At 47.6% G+C, this 11,735-nt stretch overlaps 1 protein-coding gene across 2 annotated transcripts in view; it reads right to left on the bottom strand.

Annotated features, from left to right (window-relative positions):
• Nucleotides 1–9,080: 9,080 nt before the first annotated feature.
• TPST1 (tyrosylprotein sulfotransferase 1) overlaps nucleotides 9,081–11,735 on the bottom strand; it is a 98,916-nt gene continuing 96,261 nt past the window's right edge. Inside the window, exons 5-6 of one of the 2 annotated variants that reach the window (XM_049904562.1) lie at nucleotides 10,650–10,694; nucleotides 9,081–9,594 (exon numbers count right to left, since the gene is read on the bottom strand). In XM_049904562.1, the coding sequence (XP_049760519.1) occupies nucleotides 10,677–10,694 (18 nt within the window). In that variant the 3' untranslated portion in view covers nucleotides 9,081–9,594; nucleotides 10,650–10,676. The remainder of the gene's footprint in view (nucleotides 9,595–10,649; nucleotides 10,695–11,735) is intronic. The other variant, XM_049904560.1, reaches the window with a different exon arrangement.

Here is an 11,735-nt window from a genome sequence, read left to right as displayed (position 1 = left end):
GCGCGGAGCGGGATGCCCGGGGCCGGGTGCGCGCGGAGCGGGATGCCCGGGGCCGGGTGCGCGCGGAGCGGGATGCCCGGGGCCGGGTGCGCGCGGAGCGGGATGCCCGGGGCCGGGTGCGCGCGGAGCGGGATGCCCGGGGCCGGGTGCGCGGGGCGGGATGCCCGAGGCCGGGTGCGCGCGGAGCGGGATGCCCGGGATTGGGTGCGCGCGGAGCGGGATGCCCGGGGCCGGGTGCGCGCGGAGGGGGATGCCCGGGTGCGCGCGGAGCGGGATGCCTGGGGCTGGGTGCGCGCTGCTGTCACCTTTGAGGGTGGCGCCCACAAGGGGTCACGACTTACTCGCCCTTGTCCCCCGTGGAGGCCCGGCAGCGTTCCTGGAGGATGCGGTGGGATGATGTCGAAGAGGAAGAGCGACGCTGCGAGAGGAGCCGCCCCTCCTCAGGCCCCAAGGGCAAAAGCCAGGTCTCCAGACCTGCCCCGTTGGCAGGGTTGAAGGAATCAGAAAGCAGACTCCAAGCAGGAGCCGTTGACATGACGGTGACTTTGCACCCTCTTGGTGGCAGATCCTCCACTGGGCGCCTGGACACACGGATGGAGACAGGCCTGTGGAGGCAGAGTCCAGCCTGGCCCAGCACGTCTCCTGCAGCCCCAGGTCCTGAATCCTCTGGCGGGGAGAGAAGGTGTCTGCCTGGGTCTGGGGCAGCTCAGGGAGTCTTTTGGGATTAACTCACCAAGGTGTTTAGCTCTTTCAAGTCACTTCACGCCCAGTTCCTCACCTGACCCCCAATTGTGGCAGAAGAGCAAACCGAGGCCTAGAGGACCACACAGCTTCAGGGAGGTCAGCAATGAGCTGGCGGGGCTGCCTCTGTGGGGCCCATCCCACTCTCAGCTGTAGGAGTCTTCTAGGCCAGTGCTTTCTCCAACTCCAGCATGCAGCCAATGAGGGAGGGCTTGTCCAAACACAGATTCCCAGTTCTACCCCTAGAGATCTGATTCAGGAGGCCTGGGGTGAAGCCCTTGAATTTGCACTCCTAACAAACTCCCAGATGATTCAGACGTTGCAAATCCCTGAATCAGACTTTCTGACTTATAGTGACCCCATGTGTGTCAGAGTAGAACTGCTCCATGGGCTTCTCCATGCGTGATTTTTCAGAAGTAGATTGCCAGGCCTTTCTTTCAAGGCACCTCTGTGTAGATTTGAACCTCCAACATTTTGGTTAGCAGCCGAGCTCATTACCTGTTTGCACTACCCAGGGACTCGACACTTTGAGTAGCACTGCCCTAAAGGAGGTGCCCTGAGGCCTTCTCTTATCTACAACTACACGCTCCAGTCTTTTTCAAAAATGCGTATTAACAAAATTTCTTCTTTCTGCTCTTACGCAAATTAGGATGTTTCACCTGTAACAGAAACAGCAATGAATAGTGGTTTAAGTAATAAGGGAATATGAAAAATAAAAATAAATAAATAAATAAAATTTTCTCACGTAAGAAGAGGGAGCCCTGGTGGGGCAGTGGTTAAGTGCTTCGCTTCTAATTAAAAGGTCAGCAGTTCGAACCTACAGCCGCTCAGAGGGAGAAAGATGTGGCGGTCTGCTTCCATAAAAATTACAGCCTTGGAAACCATGGGACATTCTATTCCGTGCAAACACAGAATCCCCGTCTGTATAGGGTCACTATGAGTCAGAATAGACACCACAACAATAGTTATACAAGAAAAAGCACAGGGAAACCAGAAAACTGGAAGCAAAGCATCCACAAGGAAATTAATGAGAATATCAACACATGGCGAAAACTGTAACCAATGTTTCTGAACAATTTGTGTAGTAATTGTTAAAAGGGGACCTAATTTGCTGTGTAAACTTTCACTGAAGACACAAATATTAAAAAAAAGAAGAGGAGCCCCGGTGGCACAGTGGTCAAGCACTCGGCTCCTAACTGAAAGGCGGGTGGAAACCTATGGGGCAGTTCTCTGTCCTACAGGGTTGCTATGAGTCGGAATCGAATCAACGGCAACAGGTTTATGTAAGAACTCTGAGCAGATCCAGGGGTGGCTCGTTATGTAACTCACCAAAGTCCTCATGGACCAGCTTCCTTCCTTCCTTCCTTCCATTTAGCCGCTCTACCAGATGGCCTCTCCTCCCTTAGGAATTCATATGAGAAAACCACAGAGCTAAGGGGCTACCAGGGAGACAGTTATCCCTCCACTCCAAAGGAAGGCTATCTGAAGAGAATGGGAAGGCTGCCCAGAGGCTCCGGAAGGGGAGAACCAGGTGCAATCAGTGGTACGCTGTGGAATGTGCTGGAGTTTCCGGCTTCCATTTCTGCCCAGGATTTCCTTCAGGAATGCACTTTCCCAGTGGGTTCTGTTTACACACTGGGGGAAATGCAAGGTCAGGGCACTGGAAGGAGGCTTGCTGAGCAAGTAGGAAGGGCTTGGAGCTGGCTTTTTGAGAAAGCAGGACAGTTCGTTGGCAGCAGCTGATCCCATCCCACAGCGGAATGACTTCCAGGGCAGCTCTAGGGAGGGCTGCAGGGAAAGGGCATGAGTCTTTGAGGGGGGGACTGTGGTACATGCCCACTCAGAGGGGGCAGTGAGGGCCTCTCTGAGAACACAGGCTGTTCGGGCAGTGGGATTTCCAAGAGTCAACCAAACAGATAGTCCTACAGGCATCAGGCCCCCGAGATTAGTGAAACTGGATTACAGCCTGTTTTCTACTTTGCCTACCCAAATGAGAGAACTTCTGAAGGCTGAAAGATTTCCAAAGTGCTGATTCAGCTCCTGAACTTTCCCAATTTTAGTTTAATAACAGTTTTAACATACTGAAGGAAATAAAAACGGGAATAGCATCCAGCTTCATTTTCACATTACCGTCTTTTAGTTTTAATTTTGATTTGAAATGTTCTAGACATATAAACAACTATACCAAAAGAAAAAACCTAAAAAATAGTTACTGTTGAGGAGTGGATTCCAACTCATGGTAACCCCATGTGTGTCGGAGTAGAACTGCTCTCCACAGAGTTTTCAAGGGCTGATTTTTCAGAAGTAGGTCACCTGGCCTTTCTTCTGAGGTGCCTGAGTGGCCTTGAACCTACAACTTTTCAGTTAGTAGCCCAGCGTACATTGACCCACAGATTGGTCCTTCCTGTTTTAATGTCATAGAGGTGGGAATTCCAGGACACCATTATCCTGGGCTGGCACGAAGAGGCTCCCCTAAGTGGTCAGAGGTTGTGGGGTCTTATCCAGAGCAAACTACTGAGGGCTCTTTGGTTTGAGGTGCACACTGGTCACCATGAATATCTTCACAAGATTAAACAGGCCCTGAAGTTCTATCATCCCAAGCTTGGGCTCACTTTACTTGTAGGCTTTGGATGAATGTTGTTTTATATTTTCATTATTTAATTACAGTCAAAGAAAAATAATATAAAATATAGATGCAAAAATAACTCCCAACTACGATTCCATGAAAACAGTGTTTTATGAATTTGGTTTGAGGGTCCATAGTTACTTTCTCATCCACTGTAACTCTTGGTGAGCTCCTGTCCCAGTCACCTGTGGAAGCAATATGGGTAAGTCCCACCGGTGGGTGGGCTGGTTAATGGTGCCACTTCCCCAGCTCTGCCCCTCTCCCGAGGGCCTGGTTTGTATAGCATTTTCACTGGTCTGTCAGTTCAGGCTCAAGCACTTTACAGCTTATTGCTTCAATATGACTCCAGCAGGCAGAAAAAGAATTTAGCTGGAAATATCACTCCTCACCCCTGATAAAATGCACCCGTCTTCTAATGTTTGGGGCCTCTCGACTGTTCCACAACCTTCTCCTCCCAGGCTTCCCCACCCACTCAGAACCCGCATTGGCTTTGAGTTGGAGGAGCTTGGCTCTCTCAGAGGCAGTAAAAGGGTACCTGGGAACGACAACTTTCCCTTTAGGGGCTTCCTAGCTCTGGAGTTTTGACATTTGTTTGGAACTGCAAGCAGAGAGTCCCTGTGGTTTGTTAGCGGCACGAAGAAGTGAAACATGAAAACATCCTGAGGCAACACAGGAATAAAATAAGGTATAAGAGCAGAGGTCTGCACAGTTTTTCTGCAAAGCGACAGATGGTAAGTATTTGCAGCTTTGCAGGCCATGTGGTTTCTGTCACACTACTCTGCCCTGCCATTGTTGTGGGGAAGCAGGCAGAGATAAGACAGAAGGGAAGGGGTGTGGTCAGATGTCGCTCACTGGCTTGCCAGCCCCTGCCTAAGAGAGAGAAATAAATTCTCCTTGCACAGGAATCTTTTCAAACGTGCTCCATCGAAACATCCAAACAGCTGAAGCTCTGAACTCAGAGTGAGAAGAGTGTAACCAGAATCTGCTTCATTTCTGATTCAAGTTTCAGTTACTCATTTGTAAAGAACAACCAATAACTAAGTTTGAAGAGTATCAATACTAATTTCTCATCACAAGGATTGGCTCAATAATGAGACTTAACAGAAAATAAATGAATTGAGAGTCAATATAAACTCTAACTAAATGTGTAGCCTTGGGTGAGTCAACACTCTCCAAGGTCCCAGTTTCATTTTTTAATCTATCTGTAAGAGTTGGGGGTTCAAGCTTATGATTTCTTTCTTTTAAAAAAAAAACCTCATTGTTTTTTGCTTTTTTCCAAAGGAATTCATGTTGACCATTGTACATCTAGAAAACAGAGTTCAGCAGAAAGAAGGGGAATCCTCACAACCCCACCACGAAGAGAGAACACTGGTATCATTCTGGCACAAGTCTATCTGTTGATCCAGTTCTTCTATTTATTTTTCTATCTATCCTTTAAATAACAACAATGTGAAAATACTGAACGGTTTTGTGGTCTCCGATTTTCCCTTAAGTAGACATGTATATCTTTCCATGTTATTGAATATTTTTCTCCAATGTCGTATTTAATGGTTGAATAGTATTTGATTGTGCAGATGTACCATAATTAATCTACCCAATCCGCTCTCTTGTAAGGTTGCTTCACGATCTTTGTTTTTATAAACTACAATGCGATGAACACCTGTGCAGAGAAAGCTTTGCACACATTCACTGGTTCATAGGTTCAGCAGTTATTCTAGGTCTGACCACCAGAGGGCACTTTAGACTTTTTGTCTCAGGGAGAGGCCATGAGGTCATTTCTACTGTGTGTAACAACAAAAGAATTGCTGTTTCATTTTGAAAATTAATCAATTTTGGATCTTCAGTGATAAGGCACGTCAAAAAACTCCAAAGGGAGAATCAATGTCACTTATTTATATGCCTAACAAGATTAAATGCACACACACACCCGCCCCCAATACTCAAATAATGAACTACTTTTTTAGGACTGAAGTCTCTGAGTGGTGCAAATGCTTCATGCGCTGGGTTGCTAACCTCAAGGTTGAAGGTTGGAGTCCACCCAGAGGCACTTCGAAAGAAAGGTCTGGCAATTTACTTCCGAAAGATCACAACCATTGGAAACCCTACAGAGCACCGTCTACTCTGACACACATGGGGCTGCCAGAAGTCAGAGCTGACTCAACAACTGGTTTCTGCTAGGATTTAAACCCAAAAGAAGAAGTAAAAATGACCTCTTCTACCCAATCTAGAGTAAAGGCAGTGCCCTTCTTTATGTAGGGACATAAAAGTCTCTGTAGAAGACTGTGTTGCATAGTGACAACTCATTGCTGAAAATGCTGACCTTGCCCAAGGATAGCCTAGGATCTGCAGCTCCCCAGAAGTCCAGATTCGGGGGCAACACTGAGTGCAGTCTTGCCTAAACCCCTAATTACCCACCCCTACCAGGCATTCTTTGGTAGGGACTAGTCTAAGCTGTGTTAGACAGAGCTTGAAATAGCTGCTTCATTGCATTTTTCTTGATTTTCACCAAGACCACGATGCCTACGGGCAGTGATCTGCCTATGCTTCTTAGTACACTCAATGACACCTGGAAATTTGTTAAGTACAAGGTAGGCACTTAAAGAGCTGTCACTCAACATTAATCATGATGGGTTTTTCTTCTTGCATAAAGATGTTTACTAGGAGGTAGAGCAGTGGGTAAGGGAGTAGGCTCTGGAGCCAGGATGCCTGGGTTTGCATCCTGACTCCATCACTTACCTGCTGTGCGTCCTTGGGCAAAGTACTTGACCTCCCTGAAGCAATGTCTCATCATCTTGGAAAATGTGGGCAGTAATAGTACCTACCTCCGGGGGTGATTAAGACGATTAAATGAGTTGAAACATGTACAAGGAACTCCTGGGTGGGGCAACAGGTTAACATACTCGGCCACTAACCAAAAGGTTGAAGGTTCAAGTCCACTCTTCTGAGTGCCTCCAAAGAAAGGCCTCGTGATCTACTTCTGAAAAATCAGCCACTGAACACCCTGTGGAGCACAATTCTACTCTGATACACATGGGGTCTCTGTAAGTTGGAGCTGACTCAATGGTAACTAGTGTTTTTTAAACATTAAGTGTTTAGCACAGGACCTGGACCACGAGACTCACTTGATAAACGTAAGCAGTGGTTGACTAAATGAACACTAAGGTTTTGTTCTCCTTCTGAAACCCTCTGGTTCTTCATGGCTGATGTTCTCTTCAAGCTCCTCTGGTGGCCACTGAGGACCTCCCTGGCTCCCCCTGGCTCATCTGCTGGCTGTGGCCGTGGCTATGCTGGGCCTAGTCACAGGTCACACATCTACCCTGGTTCCTGACCTAGGAACACTCCCTTAAATTTTACTTGATTTGGTCAAATCACAACATTTCATAAAGGCCCCTTCCCACAAAGCTGATGACGTAAGACTAGCGCAAGAAACAAGCAAAGAAAAATACCTATTCTGTTAAGCTGATGCCAACTTTATTGCCATTTGGAGGTTGGAACAGTTGAGAGAGGCTTTGTGCAGAAATGAGACCTAGGAGAGCTGACTCTCAATGAGGCTGTGATTTCCTAGGTAGAGGGGAGAAGACTGGGTGTCTGGGTGTTTAGAAAAAGCAGACAGCGAAGGGCGTGCAAGGAGACAGGGAGGAAGGGGATCGTATGGTATGAGGGAGCAGTGAGGCTATGTTGTGGAGGCAGAAGTCTAGACGCAACATGTAGAAGAATCCCTGGTAGCGTAGTGGTTAAGTGCTACGGCTGCTAACCAAGGGGTCAGCAGTTCAAACCCGCCAGGAAACTTTTTGGGGCAGTTCTACTCTGTCCTATAGGGTCACTAGGAGTTGGCATTGACTTGATGGCAGTGGGGTTTTAGGGGTGACGTGTAGAGAATCAAGTTTTTGAGCAAAGGAGTGATTGAAGACATAGTGGTGAACACAGGACTGATCTGGCAGTGGGATTTATTTTAAAATGGAAGGGACAGGGCTAGGGGCTGGAGTGGGAAGAAAGGTACCTGGGTCTGAGTACCAGGTCACCACTGAGGCAATAGCCAGGGGGCCCTGACTTCACCTGGCCAGGCTTCTGTTTCCTCACCTGTAAAATGGAATGCCAGGAAGCTCCTGGGAGGATTAATCCATTCACCAAGTATTTTAGTGGGTTCCTAGAACGTGCCAGACACTTCAGTAGGTGCCAGGGATTAAAAATGAACACGACGCAACAGAGAACCCCTGAGGGAGCAGGAGAGCAGTGGGATGTAGACCCCAAATTCTCGTAGAAAGACCAGACTTAATGGTCTGAGACTAGAAGGAGCCCAGTGGTCATGGCCCCCAGACCTTCTGTTGGCCCAGGACAGGAATCATCCCCAAACCCAACTGTTCAGACAGGGATTGGACTGGACAATGGGTTGGAGAGGGATGCTGGTGAGGAGTGAGCTTCTTGGATCAGGTGGACACTTGAGACTATGTTGGCATCTCCTCCCTGGAGGGGGATGAGAGGGTAGAGGGGGTTAGGAGCTGGCAAAATGGATACAAAGACAGAGTGGAGGGAGGGAGCAGGTTGTCTCATCAGGGGGAGAGCAACTGGGAGTATGTAGCAAGGTGTATGTAAGTTTTCGTGTGAGAGGCTGAGTTGATTTGTAAACTTTCACTTAAAGCACAATAAAAAGTAAAAAAAAAAAAAATTGACACGAAGAGACCTCTGTTCTCTGTAAGCTTACCACCTAGTGTAGGAGACAGACAATAACAGAGTGAATAAACAAACAAAGGCCAAGTGTGGGAGGTACTGTCAAGGAGGTAGGCAGGAGCAGGATCTACCTTACAGTCCAAGAGGTCAGAGAGTTTCTCTAAGGAAGTGGAACTTACGGAGACAGGGGAGTTGAGAAGGAGGCTGCAGTGCAAAGAGCAAAGGGAAGAACATTCCAGGGGGAGGAATAACACGTGCAGAGGCCTGGAGGCAGGAAAAGGCTTGGTAGGTTCTGGGAAATGCAAAGCCCCCAGGAGCCCCCCGGGTAGGGTAGGGAAGAGTGGCCTGCGGTGAGAAGGAGAAGAGGCAGTAGCTGAGTCCTGGCAGGAGACTCGACTGTATCCTAAAGAAAATGGTAAGCCCCTGAAAAGTTTAAATGGGGGAGGGGGAAGCATCACATCCCAATGTGTATTTTAGAACCATTACTTTGCTGTGTGCTGAACAGGTTTGAGGGAGCAAGAGCAGGAATGGCAGTATCATTTAGGAGGGATTTACTGCAACAGACCAGGCGAGAGATGGTGATGGCTTACACTAGGCGGGGGGGCAGAGAAGTGGAGGAACTCAAGATATATTCTGAAGGTATGCGGGTGGGAAGAGGGAGGAGAAGGCAGGAAGCAAGTAGACTCTTAGTTTCAGGCTGAATGGCTGGGTAGAAATACTGCAGTTGTTGAGATGGCTAAGGTTAGAGCAGATAGGGTTTCGGGGCAGGGATGAGAACATGCATGGAGAACACAGTCAGTAGCTGGGAGTTACTGTTATCCCATCACCCTGTGCTCGGCAACAGTGGCTGCTGGGAGCAGCTGGAAACAGAACTTCTCTGTCCTTCAATAAGTATGCAAGCATGCAGCAGCCCTGAGACAAGGGACAGCCGCAGGCCCCTGACATAAATTACACTGATACGCCACTAAGCAATCAGCCACCTGAAGAAACTGCTTCTTAGTTCATTGTCAAATAAGGTTCTACTGCGTCTCTGATATCACAATGGAAACTTCTAAAATGCTTCACATTTAAAGCTTTTATTTTGAAAAATAAAATACAAAAGTCATTAAGTTGTAAATGTATGCAGTAACTCCCCAACATACAATGAATTACTTAAATAATTATTTAACATTATCCACATCAACACATTTCAACAGGCCGAGGCCTCTACGGGACATGTGAACACGTACAGACAATCTATTCCAAAACGAAACGACCCAATTTTGCTTAGAGAACCCCATTTTAAACCTGTCCTCGAAAACAAAGTTGGGAATCTGGTAGGAAAAGATGAGGCGACAGCAGTGTGAACAGCAGCACGTGTCCCCTGGGCTCCTTGTCCACAGACTGTGCCTGTCATGGGATGCACTGGAGGGCAGACCACGCCAGGCCCTGCTGTACTGACTCCCCACTTCTGGGGCTGGGGACTGCAGATGCAGCCCGGGGTACAGACGCCCACCGATGGCAGCAGGGGACAGCCAGTCCTAGGTATTTCCTGTCTGATGAAAAGGCATCCGTCTCTCCTAGGGCAAACAGAGTGAGGTTACAGGCGTCCACTCTCCCTGCACCAGCACACCCCACCCCAGACACAGCGAGGGGCCGCGGCTCCCACACCCAGTGCAGGGGGCAGGAGCAGGCCCACTGTACGAACAGCTGTGTCTCAGGACCACCCCAGGTCCACTTTCTCTCAGTCTGGGGTGCTTCAGCTGGCAGCCAAGGCAGGGTCTCTATACATTTGCCTATTCTAGATATTTCATTTAAGTGAGATCATACAATATTTGTCCTTTTGTGATTGACTTCCTTCACTCAGCACGTTCTCAAGTTTCGTCCATGCCATAGCATGTATGAAGACTTCATTTCTCTTCATGGCTCAGTAACTGTCCATCGTGTGTACATGCTACACTTTGTTCATCCGTTCATCTATTGATGGACATTCCGGTTGTTGCTACCTTTTAGCTACTGTGAACAGTGCTGCATCAAACACTGGGGTACAGGTTTCTGTTTGCATTCCTGCTTTCCATTCTTTCGGGTCTATACCCAGGAGTGGAATTGCTGGGTCATATGGTAACTCCACGTTTAACTCTTTGAGGAACTGCCACACTGTCTCTGCCACAGCAACTGTGCCATTTTGCCTTCCCGCCAGCAACGGACGAGAGCTCCAGTCACAGCTGCTGTTCTTCAGTCCTGGGTGTGATGTGACCTTGCCACTTGGCGAATAAGCTGCCCTCTCTAGGATGAGTTTCCTTGTCAGAAAGCAGATGGCTCAATCACTGCATCATTTTAAACCCCTCTTTGTAATGAAAATAACAACTAACACTTTTTGAGTGCTTACTCTGTGCCAGGCTCTTGGCAGACATTTAATTCTCATCACCACTCTCTTATTAATACCATCTTCATTTTACAGATAAGGAAACAAAGACGCAGAAAGGTAAAGTAATTTACTCAATGCCACACGGCTGGTAAGAGACAGAGCCAAGATGCCAACCAGGCTGTTGACCCCGGAGCTGGTCTCTCCACTCCTGCTACACCGCCTCCCAAGCACCGCAACCCAAGGGCCCAGCCAACGCCCCAACCTCACCTCCTGATCAAAGAATTCCTGGCACTGCTACTCCACTTGTTCAGTCTGTCGAAGGAAGGAAAAGATGGTTTAAAGTTCCTGAAGTTGGTCAGCACAAGAAGTGACTGCCCCTCTGAACAGCAGGTGGAGCTTGCAGGTTCTGTTCCCGGACTCACTAATAAGCAAAGTCAGCCACCTGCCTGCCCCTGCCTCCATCGCTTAAAATCTACAAAGAGCATCACATCACCCAACTTTCACCAAGGGGCTCCCATACCGAGTTATCGGTTAACTGAACAGGGAGAGCCAGGCCCCTCACTAAAACAACAGTACTCTGTACATTCCAACTACTCAACCAGGGTTGAGATCTGTCTTCAAAGCATGTGGGCAGAAAGGTTTTGTTAACTCAGTAATTAGCAGTATAAAAGACAGGATTTGAAGGGATGTTTTAACCAAGATAACTCACTTCTTTAACATTGATTTTTAAAAATTATATAAAAAATACAACCTCATGGAGAGAATTTGGGGGAAAAAAAATCCATAGCCCTGTCATCCAAATACATCATCTCAGTAATTTTTTTTTTTTTCTTCTGGGTAGGGGCATTTTCAGTTTTGTACCCATCATTTTTCACTTAATATTGTATTTTAAGCATTTTCTGTGTTATATATTTGAGAATCCTTTTAAAAGAAGCGTCTTTTCTATCCTTTGAACCAGATTCTATAGAAGCACTGTTTAGAAGGTGTGTTACATTTTAAAATATAAAACTGCACAAAGATTCTATAACTTTGAACTTTTATTATTGCTGCTGCCGTTAGGCGTTGTCGACTTGGTTCTGACTCATAGCAACCCCATGCACAACAGACCAAAACATTGCCCGGTCTTGTGCCATCCTCACAGTTGTTGCTATGCTTGAGCCCAGTGTTGCAGCCACTGTGTCAGTCTAACTCGTTCAGGGTCTTTCTTTTTTTTGCTCACCCTCTACTTTACCAAGCATGAGGTCCTTTCCCAGGGACCAATCCCTCTTGATAACATATCCAAAGTATATGAGACGTAGTTTCGCCATTCTCGCTTCTGAGGAGCATTCTGGCTGTACTTCCTCCAAGATAGAT

This window comes from Elephas maximus, chromosome 12, assembly GCF_024166365.1.
Source record: "Elephas maximus indicus isolate mEleMax1 chromosome 12, mEleMax1 primary haplotype, whole genome shotgun sequence".
NCBI classification, from domain to species: Eukaryota; Metazoa; Chordata; class Mammalia; order Proboscidea; family Elephantidae; genus Elephas; species Elephas maximus.
The sequence above is the reverse complement of the archived record's forward strand: the minus strand, read 5'-3'. Positions and strand labels throughout refer to the sequence as shown.